Here is an 18694-nt window from a genome sequence, read left to right as displayed (position 1 = left end):
GAGCCTAGATACCTCCTCTTCCTTTTTGCAGGTGTGCTGGCACCACTTCTATGTGTTTACTCCAACATCACCTTTTAAGCGAGGCCTCAGGCAACCTCTATAAAATTGCAATTTTTTCCCCAACTTCTGGTACTTCCTATTGCTTTTACTGCTTTGTTATTTTTCTCTTTAGCTCTTATCACAATAAAAAAAATGCTAATATATTTGGGGCACCTGGGTGGCTCAGATGGTTAAGCATCTGACTTTGATTTTGGCTCAGGTCATCATCTCATCACAGTTTTTGAGTTCAAGCCCCACTTCAGGCTCTGTGCTGACAGCGCACGGAGCCTGCTTGGGATTCCGTCTCTCTCTCTCTTCCTGCTCCTACCCGCTTGCTCTCTGTATCTCTCTCAAAATAAATAAAAATAAAAATCTAAAAAAATACTACATATTTTACTTCTTTGTTCTTCTGTCTTTCCTTCTAGCATATTAAGCTCCAAGTGAAACAGGGATTTTGGCCTTTTTGTTCACTGCTGTATCTCTAGTGCCTACCACATAGTAGGCATTCAGTAAGTATGAGTGAAGAAAGCCTATTCACTCTTCAAGAGCCCATTTCAGGAGCCTAAACCCCCTCCATGGTGCCTTTCCTGATTTTCCCACTCACCTCCTGTATGCTCCTATAGTACTCTGTCCTTGACCAAAGTATCATCATTATCTATCTGACATTAAAGCTCACATCTTCCTTCTGGAATTTATTACTTTCAAAGTGTTTAGAGATGATAAGTATTTTGATAAACTAAAATTCTACATATGCATCCTAAAACTCAACCACACACATACAAGTTAGGAAAGATTTCACTGACAGCAGAAAGTGTGGAAAAAGGCTTTGGCAAACTATCAATCAGTCCAATGACTTATTTGCACATTAAAAATTTATTTTTGTTTTTTTAACATATTAATGATTTCAGCAATAGAATTTAGTGATTCATCACCTACATATAACACCCAATGCTCAACCCAACAAGCATCCTCCTTAATGCCCATCTCCCGTTTAGCCCATCCCCCCCCACCCAACACCCCACCAGCAACCCTCAGTTTGTTCCCTGTATTTAAGAGTCTCTTATGGTTTGTCTCCCTGTTTTATTTTTGCTTCCCTTCGCCTATGTTCATCTGTTTTGTGTCTTAAATTCCTCATATGACTGAAGTCATATGATATTTGTCTTCCTCTAAGTTTGCTTAGCATAATATCCTCTAGTTCCATTCATGTAGTTGCAAATGGCAAGATTTCATTCTTTTTAATTGCTGAGTAATACTCCATTGTGTGTGTGTATATATATATACATACATATATATATACCACGTCCTCTTTATCCATTCATCCATCGATGGACATTTGGGCTCTTTCCATACTTTGGCCATTGTCGATAGTGCTGCTATAAAACATTGGGGTGCATGTACTTCTTTGAATCAGCATTTTTGTATCCTTTGAATAAGGATAGTAGTAGTGCAATTGCTGAGTTGTAGGGCAGTTCTATTTTTAATTTTTTGAGGAACCTCCATACTGTTTCTCAGAGTGGTTGTACCAGTTTGCATTCCCACCAGCAGTGCAAAAGGGTTCCTCTTTCTCCTCATCCTCACCAACATCTGTTGTCTGAGTTGTTAATGTTAGTCATTCTGACTGGTGTGAGGTGGTATCTCATTGCGGTTTTGATTTGTATTTCCCTGATGATGAGTGATGTTGAGCATTTTTTCATGTGTCGGTTTGCCATCTGGATGTCTTCTTTGGAAAAGTGTCTAGTCATGTCTTTTGCCCATTTCTTCACTGGATTATTTGTTTTTTGGGTGTTGAGTTTGATAAGTTCTTTATAGATTTTGGATACTAACCCTTTATCTGATATGTCATTTGCAAATATCTTCTCCCATTGTCGGTTGCCTTTTAGTTTGGCTGATTGTTGTCTTTGCTGTGCAGAAGCTTTTTATCTTGATGAGGTCCCAATAGTTCATTTTTGCTTTTGTTTCCCTTGCCTCTGGAGACATGGGGTCAAAGAGGTTGTTGCCTGTTTTCTTTTCTAGGATTTTGATGGCTTCCTGTCTTACATTTAAGTCTTTCATCCATTTTGTTTCTTTTTGTGTATGGTGTAAGAAAGTGGCTCCAGGTTCAGTCTTCTGCATGTTGCATGTTCCCAACACCATTTGCTGAAGAGACTGTCTTTTCCATTGATATTCTCTTCTGCTTTGTCAAAGAGTAGTTGGCCATATGTTTGTGGGTCCATTTCTGGGTTCTCTATTCTGTTCCATTAATCTATGTGTCTGTTTTTGTGCCAGTACCATACTGTCTTGATGATTACAGCTTTGTAATAAAGTTTGAAGTCCGGAATGGTGATGCCTCCAGTTTTGGTTTTCCTTTTCCAACATGACTTTCGCTATTTGGGGTCTCTTCTGGTTCCATACAAATTTTAGAATTGTTTGTTCTAGCTCTGTGAAGAATGCTGGTGTTATTTTGATAGATATTGCATTGAATATGTAGATTGCTTTGGGTAGTAGTGACATTTTAACAGTATTTGTTCTTCCAATCCATGAGCATGGAATATTTTTCAATTTTTTGTGTCTCCTTCAATTTCTCTCATAAGCTCTCTATAGCTTTCAGTGTATACATTTTTCACCTCTTTGGTTAGATTTATTCCTAGGTGTTTTATGGTTTTTGGTGCAATTGTAAATGGGATCGATTCCTTGATTTCTCTTTCCACTACTTCATTATTGGTGTATAGAAATGTAACCAGTTTCTGTACATTGATTTCATATCCTGTGACATTGCTGAATTCATGTATCAGTTCTAGCAGTTTTTTTGGTGGAATATTTTGGGTTTTCCACATAAGAGTATCATGTCATCTGCAAAGAGTGAACGTTTGACTTCCTTCTTGCTGATTTGGATGCCTTTTATTTCTTTGTGTTGTCTGATTGCTGAGGGTAGGAATTCCAACACTATGTTGAATAGCAGGGGTGAGAGTAGTGGTGAGAGTGGACATCCCTGTCATGTTCCTGACCTTAGGGGGAAAGCTCTGTTTCTCCCCATTGAAGATGATATTATCTGTGGGTCTTTTGTATATGGCCTTTATGATCTTGAGGTATGATCCTTCTATCCCTACATTCTTGAGCGTTTTTAGCAAGAAAGGATGCTGTATTTTGTCAAGTGCTTTTTCTTCATCTATTGAGAAGATCATGAGGTTCTTATACTTTCTTTTATTAATGTGATGTATCACATTGATTGATTTGTAGATATTGAACCAGCTCTCCATCCCAGGAATAAAGCTCACTAGATTATGGTGAATAATTCTTTTAAGGTACTGTTGGATCTGGGTTGCTAGTAAGTTCAATGATTTAATAGCGAGGGGAGGTTCACAAAAAACTTAATACCAATAAAATAAACCATTTTAGTTTTAGGCTGCACAACAATGAATCAAGTACTTGTGTTGACCTGATCAAATCACAAATGGAATTTTGTGATTAGTTCTGGCTGCCACATTCAAGAGTGTCTACAGCATGTTCAAAAGAGAGGAGACTGGAAATTATACTACTTGAAAGAATTGGGAATTCAGAAAGAGAATAGTAGGAGACATAATAGATGCCTTCAATATCTGAAGTGTTGTCATATTGGTGGGAAACTGTTTGTTCTGTGTGGTTTTAAGAAAGGTTGTGAATTACAAGGAAGTCTATTTTGGCTTAATGAAAGGGAGAGATTTTTGGCCTGTTGAGGTGACCCAGGATGGTAGTCCTTGAAGGTTCTAATGCAGGCTGGGTTTAGTAGGGATGTTATGTTATGGTATGGAAGATGGTCACAGCTCAGTGACTGCCACAACTGGCACCCTCTTGGTTTAGTGGGTGGCTCCTGATGAACATCTTGCTCAAGTTCCTGCTCTCCCCAGCCTCTGTTTGCATGCTACCTGTTGCCACACAGCATTTAGCTCACCGTGTTCTTTGGTTACAGTGTCACTGATTTGTTGTATGCTTTAAAAAAATCATTTGTTACTTAGGTATTCCAATCATTTATTTGATTTTCACACTGCTAGCAGTTGCAGGAAACTTGTAAATATTGGCTTGGCATAGACAGAGACAAGTTTGTATTGTCCACCCTCTTCACTTACTTTCACTTTGGACCATGGTCAGACCCTTCTAATGTCTTGGACACATATTCATGGCAGATGAATAAAAGTGGCCCATATAGAACACAAAGTAATGCTGGGAAAACAGGATTCCAACATACCAGATGAGGAGACTGATGGTTACGTCTGGTGCTACAGAGAGAGAGAGCTTTTCCCCAAATCCACACCATCCTCACAGGAAAGGCTGCATGGGCTCTATATAAGGGGGAGGTTCATTGGAAGATCACTTCTCAAGTACATATTCTTCAGGTCTCTATTCTCTCTTCCCTTCCTCCTCTCCCAATCTTTCACCCCCAGCACACAGAACAGAGTATCTGTGACTACTCATCATTACGAAACTCACAGCACCATTACTACCAGCCATTTAAGGCTGTGCGTAGCTGTCAAACACTTGGAGTTTCCTGGATTCCTTTATTTTGCCCCTACCATTTGAACACCATATCCTTTTGCTACTGTTTACTTAGAATGTCTATAACTTGTTTGGTTCTCTTCTTCCTGGCACAAAGTAAGTGCTCAATAAACATTTGTTATCAAATAAACCCCAAATTCTTACTTTCTTAGTTCAAGTTACTATTACCTCTGCCTGAGACTCCTGGAGACACCTCAAGTGGTCTTTCTTGCTTTCAGTCCTGACCTTCTCCAGTCAGTCCTCCACAATGCCAGCAAGGATGATCTTCTTAATATGCTAGTCTGATCATTTCACTGCCATGCCAAACTCCTTCATAGCTCTAAGGATAAAGTCCTTCCTTACCATGGCAACCAAAGCCCTTCAGGATGCCGACGACCTTCCCTCTTAGCCCTCCAGACCTTTTCACTGTGGTCACAGCCCCACAGGCTCTACATCTTCCCATCTGTAAGTCTGTGCCAGATAACCTTCCCCAGTTTATATTCTCTTCTCCAGGGTGTGCCAACACTCTGGACCAGAGCTAAGCCCTTCTGGTGCATTTCCATGGCACTCTATCCTTGTTCCTTTAACGGTGATCATTAGACTGCAACCTCCTTGAGGTGCAAAGCAAATCATACTAATTTCAGTACAATGTCTGACCAACAATAAAGGCTCATGAAATGGCAACAGACGGCGAGAATGTGTCCAGCAAGTTTCTGCTTGTTTTAATAGCTAGGACTCTGCTGGCCCTTCCTAAGAGGCAGCACAAATAGGTGAAGTGGGCAGCAGGTGAAGAATCAAGTGGAGAAAGGTTATTCCTTGCTCTGCCATTAACTAAACAAACATCTATAGAGGAGGACATGATAATTAAGATTTTTAAATTCCCTCAAAGTAGGCCAAAAATAATTTGTATTTTGCATTATTTTGTTAATAATTTGCCATTGTTTTTTAACATACTATTGTTCATATGTATAATTTCTTGGTCAAGATATAATTTATACAGAATATAAAAATGACAATTTATGTACTTTCACATTAAAAACAGAAACTGACCATTATAAAGCTTGTGTAGTTTGTCATGGAATATAGAAAAGTACTTTGGTATCAGAAAGGTCTAAGTTCAAGTGCCTTGTAAGTTACTCATTAGTTGTGTGATTTGGAAGAGTTTCCCTGCATGGCTCAATGTGTCTCCTATTATTGTACTGGGTACATAGTAGGTATTTAATTGTTCCCCTCATTTATGGTTTTAAAGAAATCTGAGAATATAGAGGTTCATTAAGATACAATTTTTTCCTTTTGCTTTTGAAATAAAAGGGAGGTATTAATTTCTTAAGTTTCACTTGGATAAAACAGCTACCTTATCTAGCAACTGGTAATTCTTTTAACATTACTTTCAGAGAAATGTAATTTTATGTCACGGTTATGCAGACCTTTTCTCTTTAGTATCTTTTAAAGAAAATAAACTCATATTTTGAAATATTAAACACATAAGAAACAGACCAGCAACTGTAATGCCCCAATGAATCCTGAAAATTTATTACTTGGGAGAATATCAGATACTGATCCTTTGTTTTACAGCTCATGATAATAATCAGAAAATATACATTTTGAAATGAAAGTCAAAAAAAAAAAGAATTACATATAATACATATTACAGATATTTTATTGGTACATAAGCAAAGCAGTACTAAAAGCATATTTATGTGTCCACAGTAGTGAACGTGGCAATTATCTGTTTAAAGCTGCAGCAACTCAAATCCTCCTTGGGTCAATACCAAAAGACAGATTGGAAATATATTTAGGGCTATCACCATGTCTGGCTGTAAACCTATTTTTTAATCTTTCCCTCCCCCCATATATATATGTATATACTTTATTGCCTTTATATTTCTGCTGGTTTAATATAATTAGTATACTAAATAGTTATCTGCATGTATTTGGTTTCTAAAAATATATAAAATGCATTGGAATAGAGCTCCTGCAGCTTTCAAGCAGTCACTGTCCTGGCATAGAAAGCTTATTCTGGAAACGTAAAGCAGCAATACTGAATAAATAGTGATTGTTTTGTCTTCTCCACACAGCTGATGGCCTTCACCCAAAACTTAAAAATACTGTAGCAAATAGTATAAACATGCAAAAAAATGGACATAATATAAAAGTAATACTTATGAGCTAAATTTTAATACAATATGGATTAATAAAGACAACTTTAGGTAGAAGAGGGATGTGAACACAGCACTGTTATATACATATAAATTAAGGCCCAATTTTTCAAAGGCAATGCACACAGGGAAATGCCCATCTGCCCACATCCTTTGCACACCTGAAATCAAGAGTTTTTGCCTTTTCCGTATTATTTCCTCAATCCATTATTATAGTTCTAACTTGGAAAGATGTTCACAGAAATGGCTTTAAATGAAGTTTCTTTAAAGACCGTTTTTCTCTTATTCACAAAGAAAATGTTCTTTTAATGCAGGTGCAAAATTTATTTATGCTCTGGAAGCAAGTGTTTTGTTCTTGAACACTGTTAATAATCACACTTCACACCATAAATTCTGCATCTTTACTGTTTTAGCTCTAGTTTATGATTTATTTGAACTATGGGAATTGATGATTATTCAGGGATGACTGAGGGAATTAAATAGGTAACTACTATTAATACTAACCAAAGTCTCACATATCAATTCCCTGTGCATCAGGACAAAACAAAACAAAACAAAACAAAACAAACAAAACATGCTACTCAACCAAAATATCTCATAAGGAAAAAAAAAAAAGGACTGAGGCAACCAACTATGGATCATTCTCTGAAGATGCTAGACATTCTAAAGGGTCAAATATACCAGTGCTATTTCAAATCGTTCCTTGGTAAGAAAAAAATATCTTCTAATGTACTTAATACAGGAAATCCTAATAAAACAACAACTTAAAGTATAATAATAATAATAAAAACCTTATAATCTAGTTTAGTATTTAGAACCTGAATATTCCCCCAGATGCAAAATTTTATATTTGGTATTTTTTGTATATCATTGCCCACTGCCCCCCTCCGAAATGTATCCAAAAGATGTGGCACTTAATCTAACTCATCTATATTCACAATAGATAAAAATGATCAGGAATAGACTACAATATTTTTAAGATGTTCTAGGGAAATGAGTTTTCTTTCTTCTATTTTAAAAAAAGACTTAGAAAATATTTCTTCGAGATGTTCTTCCAGAAGTAATATAACTGATTAAAAAGTATAGCTGCTCAATGTATTTATCAAATTCACATTTATATATTCTTCTCACCTAGGAAATAGTATTTCTATCTATAATTAGGTACATAAAGATTACTTGGCATTTGAAAATTCAGATAAAGTTGTCACAATGCTGCCAGTCTTTCTTTAAAGTTATTAGGTTAATGCTGATAATAATTTACAACAATTATGTTGGATATTGACTTTGTGTTTTTGATGGCACACCAAGGCATCTTTGCAATTACAAACTGCAAAGTTTAATATATCTTCAGTTTAACATTTTGATTTAAATAGGATATGATCAATTTATAAAAATGTTTTTCTTTGTGAATAAGATCTTAATTTCTCTGAACAACAATAACAAAATGACTCTTGGTATAGGATGGAACCCTTTAAAAATAAGGCATATATTGGGCATACATAAATCATTGCTGTCACAAAATCTACAAATTATTTTGATTTTTTTACTTCTCCTAATTTTTAAATATATGTAGATATGAAATAACTATTATAAATTGAGAGCAAATGTGTACAGACTGTAGTTATTTAGGTAAGAATAACTTATTTATCAAGTTATTTGCAAAATAGTATAATGGCACAGTCAACTTGATAACTCCAAGAACCCAAAGAAAATAATATCTTTAGTTGAGGTCTGCCATTTAGCTGGACTAGAAAAGGCAACTCTGCATTATTACTTTCAGTTCTCTAGAAGCTTCTATATATTTTCATAGCCATTCTTAAAAGTTTTCATTGGAAACCTAAATGCAGCATTCTCAGCATTCATTAAACCAAAAATAAGTCAAATGTGTTAAAACATCCAAAGTTGCCCTCATGCATAAGATATAACTTACATCTTTTTATTGTTACCATGGCATTAATATACTAATCCACTTTTACTTTGTTGCATGTAATACAGAGAATATATTTTCCTCAGAATTAAAAACTACTTTAAATTTCAGTTTAAAGTCTTAACTATACTGTACCAAATTTTGATCAGAGGGAATGTAAAAATGGCTAAATGGTATCTGACCACATCCATCCAGATATTACTTGTGAATCTTAGTTAAGTCACCACTCATGGGAGAGGTGTTGACTCATTTTTGGTTTTATAAATAGAGAAAATATATGTACAAATGGAGACTCATGTTCTACATGTAAAAGTCAAGCTCAAAAATGGGGAAAAAAAAAAAATTAACTTAATTTCCTTTGCAAAAAGTACCTAACTCCAACATACTTTCTCTCTAAGCGATTGGAGAATTAGCAATAGTTCATAAAGTACAGAGTAAATTATGTGCAAGCAAAAGCTTGCCCATGGGTGCTTACACCAACAGATCATACATATGAAGTGGGTCATTTTAAAAATGTATCACTTAAAGTAACCTTTCTGAAGTAGACCCACCAGGTATCTCTAACTTATGTATTATGGCAACTCTTGAGGACCCATAAGATTAAAGTGATTAAGGCAGGGCAGAAACAAAACACATAATATATCAGGAAACCCCACACCTGTTTGGATAGTCAACAGTTACATTTTTGTTTGTTAAAGATACAATTAACCTCATGAAAATATTTCTATTTTGCTATGTGGTCATTCATGTACTGGAAATATTGTAAAGAAAAGATTAAAGTCCAGATTAAAAAGAAAACCTGAATGACTTGATCTAATTAAGCAATGGTTAGGACAGGTACACAAAATAAATACAAGTGGGTTCTTAAGGACTTAGTTTTGATGGTGGAGCACCCTATGACACCTGTAGAGCTGTAAATTGGCAATGTATGGATGGAGTCTGGCACATGCACACAGTCATAATCACACCATATATAATGTAATTAGGTCACAGGATTAAGTATTAATAAAAAATATTAAAACCAACATTTACCCATTAATCGATTATATGGAATAAATTAAACTAAGCCAGTCACGTATTTCTCTTCACTCTTGTCATGGTTTTATTTATGTATACACACAGTATAATACTTTCCTAATGCTCTCAAAATGCTACAAATAAAAATGAAGGCTTTGCATTACAGCTGCTGGACAAAAACGTCAACACTGTTGATGTGTGAAAACACAGTTTCTTTGTTCTTTAGCATCAGTGCACAGGGTATGGCTCCAAGTGGTATGCAATTTAGGACAGAAAAAAGATACGGTGGCTTGTGAAATATATCCTCTGTTCATCATTGGCACAAATCAAAGAAGGAATTTTCACTGTCCTTGGTACCTTCATTGGGTCTCTCCCCTGAAGACAGATAATGTTATACATATATGCCTTCAGGATTAAAACCAGATGAGATAGGATTCTGTAGAATACGGAGATTACTGGGGAGCTGCCGAGATGAACCGGGCCGCTTCAGGGACCCGGACTGGAATGGTGCCTCTACACAGAAAACAAAGAAAGCCATTTTGTGGACTCAGCAACTCGAAGGACTTAGCAACGTGAAAAATTAGAATTTTTCCTGCCTGAAGAGCCAACTAACATTACACTGTAAAACTGTAGTCCCCCGTGGGGTCTGGGGTACGAGGAGAAGGCTAAGTCTTCTTGACCCTCTCAGTGATAAAAACAGTTTTCAGTGGTTTCAATAGTTAATGATCTTTGTAAAAAGGTGAGCACTTTGCTTCTCTTTCTTGGTTGTTCGGATGATACATATCTTTTAAATATCAGCACAAATTAATAATAAAGACTTTTAGGAGAGGAGGAAGGGGTGTCAGGAACAGAAGCTAAAATCTGACTCATACGTCAGGAAAAAGTTTCTTTAAGAAGCAGTTTAAAACAAATGACAGAAGATTTGGGGATTACATGCTTTTCTAAGTAAACTAAATAACCTAAATATTATTGATTTTCCCCAGAAACAGGACGTACATCAATTTTTTTTTAAGTGGCTCAAGCTTTGAGTGGCAGGTTAACGTTTTAACTGAATGCGAGTAGTTTATTCAAAGTTAACCAGTGAGAATAAAGGGAAAAGAGCAGATTTCTCAACACCTTACCCCTTTCTATGTCTGCATGTGAGGCCTCTACTTCGATGGGCTCCGCTGGCAAAACGGTAACTTTTGTCCCTGTCTGTTGGATAAACTGCTGGAGATTGACTTGACGCAGCTCTTTAGTCAACTGCTCCAGTTCTTGTTCTTTGTCCTAGATGGAAGTTAAAATGTTTCTTTTTATTGGAGGAGTCACTATTGGCCAGCTAAAGACATCCTGGTGATAGTCCATCTGCTTATGGGGGCTGTGTGTGCGATACTTGCTTGCACAAGAACACAGTCAACAAATCTGTGTTAATACTGATACAATAGGCTAAAAAGAGGTCATTTTTGTTCTGTGGCACAGGCCAAAAAGTAAGCAAATAAAGGACAAGAGCTTCTTTAGTCTGTCCTTTTAAATGTGATGGTTTCCTCTGTTAGGAATTCACTATACACCTGATGAAATAAATATATATCTATAGACTTTCATCAATAAATACCAGTTTCCATCCATCCCAGTGTTTATAGCAATGTTGCTATAAGCTGTTCACAAATAAATTTCCCTATTATTTACTTCAAAACCGACTGTAAAATTCATAGTCATTTGGTCTGTGAGACTCAGAAAAGTTCTTGTATTTGGTGGACTGTTCAAGTGTTCATGGGATCCGTTATTGAGATTTATATTAGAGCATGAGGAAAGCAAAATTCCCACAAGATTTTCACTGTGGGGTTCTTAACTAAATCCTTGGCAAAGACGGATCTGAGAACCGAAGATCTTTAAAGAAAGGAGATCAAGTTTGGACAGCCAGAAAGCTCAAAAAACAAGGAAAGGCATTGATGAAGTTCTCTTTCTCTCCTTTACTGCACTATAGGGAAAAGTGGCAAGGACTCACCAGGTTGAGTCTGTTTGATGAACCTGGCAGGGGTAGGGGAGAGATACCAGAAATGAGTGGTTGCTTCTTCCACTTACTTTGAGCGTAGCAGGTACTTGGAGATATGTTAGTTTGATTATGAAATATTTTTCAATGGGTGGTGAGATTTACTAGTAATGACTGTCAAGAATTAGTGTTTCCTGTAGATAATAGCAAAGGCAACACAACTTCCAATTGTACCCTTTTTAAGGGTCAAAGTGAATCCAAATAGTAGAATACTGACAAATCAGAGGTTAACAACTTTCCACTGCATGAGAAATTCTCAATTTTCAAAATTTTGGTGGAGGTTTTCTCTCTTACTATGGTTAGTGGCACAGAAAGGAAATCATGAAAGTTCTTTCTGAAAGCTCAGCTTTCTCTGCTGATAAAACTGTTGATATTCCAGTTGAGAAATTCTTCTCAAACTTCCACATGCGTAGGCACTATCTGGACACCTTATTACAAATATAGATTCTGAATTTTTAACAAATGTGTCCTGAACTGCATGGATCACTCTGAATAGCAAGCTTCTTCACCAGCACTGATCAATAATACAGCAACCACTAGACATGTGCCACAGAGCATTTGAAATGTGGCCAAATGTAACAAAAATCAGAAATGTGAATTTATATGTACTATTTAAGCTTTTATTTAATATTAATATTTAATATTTTAACTATTATTTATTTTTAATACCTCTTTTGTAATTCTCCTAACACCACCACATTTTCTTTTCAAGAATGGGTGTCTAAGAAATTTAAGTTGAGTAATCAGCACCTAATGGCAAAATATAAATATTCTTGTATGTGAACCAGAGAGTGGAAAATCAGAGAGGAACCTCTGTGTCCCTCTCAGGAAAGCAAAGGAGAGTAAGTAATGTGGAGAGAAGGGAACTATTTACATCTCAAGAAAGATGGGGTTAGCAACAATGGAGAAGTAATAGATAAGCAGTTAACTAGCCACACAGTCCCTGGGCAAAACAATCTGCAGTAATCTCTTTTGCACTGGATTCCTTATCTCTAAAAGGAGTGAAGGTCAGATTCACTATCTCATCATTAGTGTCCATTCCAGCTCCGAGGTTCTATTCTCTGTATCCAATTACCTAATGTTACAACTGACACACAGTAAGAAACCTGTTGCCATGGAACAAGGGTCAGTGTGGCTTTAGAGCTCATCTCTGTTTTGGTCTCACATCTTAGCTTTGTCGTAAGTCACAGAAATTCTAAGAAACTTATAAGCCAAGATAGCTTTCTAACTTTCAATATAAGAAAAAATGGACAATCATTAAAGAAAATGCCAAGAATATATTAATTCTTTTAAACAGACGAAACATCCTTTTTATAAAAATGTTCTTACCTGTAATCGTTTGGTGGCTTGTCCAAGAGATCTCTCTACAGCTTTAATGCCATTTTCCAGCCTCAGACTCTGTTGGCCTTGAATGTCAATTTCTCCTTTGACCTTACCAATCTTTCCTTTAACCTCTTCTTCATTGATTTGTGCCTCCTGAACTTCCCGTTGTAATTTTTCTGCTTCAAGACCACTTTCCATAGTCTGGATCTGAGCCAAATAGTCCTTTAATTTGCTCTCACATTCTGTTATTTTCTGTCTTATTTCTTGAAGTTGATCCTTCAGCTGTTTTTCATTTTCCTGTTCAATCTGCAATTCATTTTCCCAAAATTCTTCCTCTTCAATTTCTACATCATTTCTTTTGATCTTTTGCTCCAGGCGGACAATTTCCTCTTCAAGGTTAGAATTATACTTTTGCTCCCAAAACTGTATTTCGATTTCATTTGATTCTAGCTCTTTCTCAATGGATTGAAGCTTCTCTGTCTGTAACCGAATCAGCTTCTTTAACTCATCTGCTGTTGTTTTGCAGTTATTCAGCACCTTTTGCTTAAATTCAGTTTCTTTACCCTTTCCAAAAATGTCCATTAATCCTTTGGCACCTCCTGTAAATGTTAATGATTTCCTTTTAGGTTCTCTCCTTTTGATTGATTTGTCAATCTGAGGCCTCAGTTTGGCTAAAGGGGGCAAACTCTGCCTGTATAAAGTTCTTTCAGGAATTCGAGCCACACTGTCTGAAGTGGGTCGCTCACTAAGAGATGGCCCAGTTCGACGTAAAATTAGCTGTACATCACTAGCATACTGCCCCCATTTGTTTAAGGATATGATAGGATTTTCATGAGGCGCTAAGTGTCTTTCAGTATCTCTCCATTTTTCTATAAGAGTGTACCTTCCAGTTCGACCTAGATAAAAAAGATAATAACAAACTGTCAAAGTGGCATATGCAATAGCTAAAATAATGCTACAGAGGACACTATTTAATAAATGTGTCTTCTTGATTAGCATCAAAGTCTAGTCCATGCTGCTTTTAAAACTTCCCTTGAAGATATGTTAACAGCATAAAATTATGGGATGTGAATTACATATATCCTTCAGATTTGCTTAGAAATTGAACACTTTAAAACTCAGGGAGACTTTTATGCTCTTGTTAAATGCCTGATTGCCTAGACCTTCCTGTGTGGGACAAGACTTCTAGATAAAACAAAGGATGACAGGAGAATGCCCCACTGGAAGCCATGAGGGCCTGGTCGCAGGAACTAGGTAGAACTTCAAAACTGGAATAAATTTCCTCTTTGTGAATTCCTATGCTTTCTCTGCACATTAGAACTTGGGAAGGTTAGAGGCCCATTTTCCTCCTGAAAGGAGATATTGAGCCAGTGAACAACATGCTACTTAGCTAAGAGGTGGCTGTACAGGTCTTTCCTCTGTTTCTGCATAAGGGCTTGGCCATCCCATAGCTCACACTGCTGGTATCTTTCTGCACACCTGTGGCAAATAAAAATCACTTCAGTGAAAACAACTCTTCAAAATAATTTTGTAAAAAAATAGGGGCTGAAAGAGAAGCCTTCTACAGTTTTGATAGTTGTAGCTTAGAAGCTGGTTAAAAAAATTTTTAAAGGCAAAAATATTTAAAAAAACAAAAACAGCAATAAAATCATATATAAATAGAAATACTGAACCTAACTAGTAATTACAGAAGATAAAATTTCAGAAGACAGTATAATATCATTAAATTGAACACAGTTTCTAAACATTTTCATTTAAGGTAGGTAGGTCAGATGGATATTTTGTTAAAAGTATCCACTACATACCTGAAACTAATATAAATGTTACATGTCAATTACATCTCAATAAAAAAGCATCCATTACTACTTAACATTATTACAAGGAAGAAAAAAACTGATCCTGGTACCTAGTAATTATAATACTGGTCCATACAGCTACTGATTTATCTTCTTTTTGAATTTCATGAGCTTCTGAACCAATAGTAGTTATTTTCTCAGTTACTAGGTCAATAAATTAAGATCTGGATATACATATTCCTATGTATATGAGTAGCCATGTATGCAGTGTAGAGTTAGTACACAAAGAATGATACTGCTTTAAACATATGCATATATTCTCCTTTAAGGACACTGAATCTTGGGTACAGCTGCAAAGTTGAAGCTTGGGAGGCAAACAGACTGGAGTTTTAATCCCAGGTTTTGTTTTTTTGTTTTTATTCTTGAGAGAGACAGACACAGAGTCAGAGAGGGGAAGGAGGAGAGGGGTGCGGGGGGGGGGGGGGGAAGGGAAGGGGAGGGAGAGGGAGAATGTTAAACAGGTTTCACGCCCAACATGGAGCCCAACACGGGGCTCCATCTCACCACCATAAGGTCATGACCTGAGCTAAAATCCAGAGTCTGAGGCTTAATAGATTGAGCCACTCAGGCACCCCAGTCCTACGTTTTAATTGCCTATTGGATAAATAGCATAACCTCACTTCTAAAATAGAGACAGTAGCAGTATGTCACAGGTTCTGGGAGTCAGAGGCAGACATAGTAAGCACCTACAACGCTGCCTGGCCCATGGCAGGCATTCAATACATGGTAGCCATTATTAATTTTAAACATTGTTAGTCACATAACAAAAGGGTTGACCAGAGACCTCTTAAAAATGATGTGACGTGACAATAATCTGACTTAAAAATCCTTCAGCACCTTTCAACAACTCTCAACTATACAGAGCTGAAAAGAGCAAAAAGGCTCTGGAGTCAGAAGGCCTGTGTTCAAGTTTGGCTCTGCCAGCTACTTAAATGATCTGCGTGATGCATTAAATTTCCTTTGGCTTCAGTTTCCTCATCTAAAGGGTGAGAATAGTATTTTCTTACTGATACTGTTGTGAGTCAAATGAGATGTGAAATATAAAATTTTTTTTCTAAAATTGAAAAGTTCTATACAAATATTAGTTGTTACTATTATCAAAATGCCTGGGCAAACAAGGGGAATGAAGAAGAAAGCCTTAGTACAGTGGATTGGCTTCTTGGAGTAAAAACGTTTCTAGTGACTTTCAGGTTAAAAGTTACTGTAATTACTCCAAGAAAAACCACATGACAAATCTGCAAGGCTAAAACTGTTCCACGTGTACTCACTGCTTCAAAGATCACAGCACTCTGTGTTCTTGGCTTTCCTGCCTGTCAACTACTTTTAGAATCTCACTCTTATCTGGAGCTTTGTGTCCTCATAAGTAATGTGAGGGGTTAGACTAGATCAGCAGAGCCCTCTCTAATTCTACCAGGCCAATGAAGCATCTTGAAAAAGAAAACAGAATCATTATATTATACAAGTTATATTAACAATTTTAAAGACCCTAATTTAGTCATAATTAAATACGAAGCTAATTTTTCCAATGCTTAATGGTACTGCTGCCCTATGAGAATGTCTTGGTAGAAGATTATTTAGAATTACTTTTAATGCCAGTTTTCCCTTTTTTGTTAAATAATGCATATTTAGTGCAGTTAGACGAAAAGAAAAAAAATCTATCCAGTAATATAAAAAAGCTTTTATAAAAGGTAAATTAATAGCTTTGATTTTATTATAAAAATTGGGTTTTAGGTTATGTAACAGTTAAATCCCATAATAATTATTTTTAATACCATACTTGGCAAGACCCTAAAGATCCTATTTCATTTGGATAGATTCAAATTCCTCCTGCAAAACTCCTTTCAATGCATTTTATTAAACGGATACACTGAGTTGTACCTTGCATTCCATCTTGATGTACCCCTAAAACTAACAAAAAGGAGTATCTACCTACCTACCTACCTACCTACCTACCTACCTGTAGCATTTGTAGATTAGGCTGTTGTGGCTATTTAGAAATGTGTGCCACAATAATGAATGGTAAATAAAATACTGATTGTACTTTTGGATAGATGAAGCAATTGAGTGTATTCCCAGTATTATATTAACTTCATATAATAAGGAAAATCACATAGAGAGACTTTAATGCATTAGTGGAATCTCACTGGATGATTGACATAAATTAAAAGGAAATAGGATAACAGATTCTTCTCATCTAAGTTAAAGCAGAATAGTATGTAACATGAAGCTTTTGAAAATATACACCAAAACTCAAATAATTCAAATATGAGTCACTCAGAAACATTATGCCCTTATTTCAACCACTCAACAACATTGTATAAATCATTTTTACACAATTTTAGAAAATTTCTCCAGAAATTTTCTGGAGAAATTTTCTAAATAGAGAGCCAAATAACAAAATCATGATTGAAAAGTCACATCTTGTTATTTAGTCAACAAGTACATACAGAACATCAAATACCTGTCAGAAATAGTGTCAGGCCCTAGGGATATAAATTCTATTGAACACCTTGATCATCAACCCTCTTTGTAAGTTTTAGCTTTAGCTGACATTTGGTTTTTTCTTCAGTTTCAAATCCTTCTTACCCCCAAAATGAATACTATACATTATTCAAAAAAACATGACAGAGAGTTGCATTCATCACTTATGAATTTAATGCTAACAAATCTTCCTGTTTCTGGATATATTAGAAGTGATGTCAGTAAACTTATTCTTTATCATGAATCCTACCGCCCTGAATTTTTCCAATAACAGATACTTTTTGCTCCTTGAGCTATATAAACATTTTGGATTCTTATATAGACTCTAGTTAACATAACCAATCATTCTCATAATGACTTAGAATTCTTACAAGGAACATCTCTGTACAAGAAATTGCATTGTATCATTTAAATGCTTTTGATGCTGACACACACACACACACACACACACATATATATATATAAAACAAAGATATATAAAATATATAAAAATATATTTTACACACAGGCTTAATTGGTTTTGTGAAATAAGCAGTATAGATATGATCCTCAACTTTTCAGTGAAGAAATCAAAGCTTAAAGAATTTAAAGCAATTTATCAATTACAACTACTCTGCAAATTTGTCAATGGATTTTCTACAAGTCCTAAGTGTAGCTATTAAGATAATTTTAACCATAGAGTATTTAATTTATAATGACAGTGATATAATGTAAATATCTCTGAATATAACCTGTTGGTCAGCTATAGACAACCCATAGTTAAGTCATTCACAGTATATTTTCCCACAGTGTTGATGAGAATATCATGTAATCTATTTATCGTGTAATCACAGAATCACTGCACATTAATTTAGGAACTATTTAGTATTATATGATGAGTTTACTACTATTAAAAAATAATAAAACCATTAAATTTATTGATTTCATAATGATTTACATTTATTATGCCTCTATTTGCTAGGCACTGTGTTGCTTACTTTGCATAAATACTATTAATCAAAATAAGAGGTAACATTTATCACTATAGACCAGTAATATTTGGGGGGACTTTTTGTTAATGTAGCATAATCTAACCCATCCTGACTGATACATGCTATGAATTACATGTATTTACATTCATTAAAATAATCTTTTATGGATGTAGAAAATATAGAAAGTACTTAGAATTATGAATGATTACACTATTGTTATAAATATCAAAACTGTAAAAGATGAACTTGGCTACATAAAAGCAGTATAATTTACTATTAAGGACTTTTATTTCTTGTTTCAGTATAATTCAATCAATAACTATACTTTCTAACAGATGTCCACTGAGATTATAGGGGGTATAACCAAAACAGTATACAAGAAGTTAAGAGCAAGGTTCTTGAAT

At 35.6% G+C, this 18694-nt stretch overlaps 1 protein-coding gene across 4 annotated transcripts in view; it reads right to left on the bottom strand.

Moving 5' to 3' along the window:
* Positions 1-6031: 6031 nt before the first annotated feature.
* The window catches only part of RASSF8 (Ras association domain family member 8), an 86012-nt gene continuing 73349 nt past the window's right edge, over positions 6032-18694 (bottom strand). For 2 of the 4 annotated variants that reach the window (XM_042946110.1, XM_042946111.1), the window contains exons 3-6: positions 14399-14461; positions 12989-13878; positions 10752-10896; positions 6032-10143 (exon numbers count right to left, since the gene is read on the bottom strand). In XM_042946110.1, the coding sequence (XP_042802044.1) occupies positions 10022-10143; positions 10752-10896; positions 12989-13878; positions 14399-14461 (1220 nt within the window). In that variant the 3' untranslated portion in view covers positions 6032-10021. Of the gene's footprint in view, positions 10144-10751; positions 10897-12988; positions 13879-14373; positions 14462-18694 lie in introns of all 4 variants that reach the window. The other 2 variants (XM_042946113.1, XM_042946112.1) reach the window with 2 other exon arrangements.

This window comes from Panthera leo, chromosome B4, assembly GCF_018350215.1.
Source record: "Panthera leo isolate Ple1 chromosome B4, P.leo_Ple1_pat1.1, whole genome shotgun sequence".
In the NCBI taxonomy this organism is placed as follows: Eukaryota; Metazoa; Chordata; class Mammalia; order Carnivora; family Felidae; genus Panthera; species Panthera leo.
This window is presented reverse-complemented; position numbering and strand designations above follow the sequence as displayed.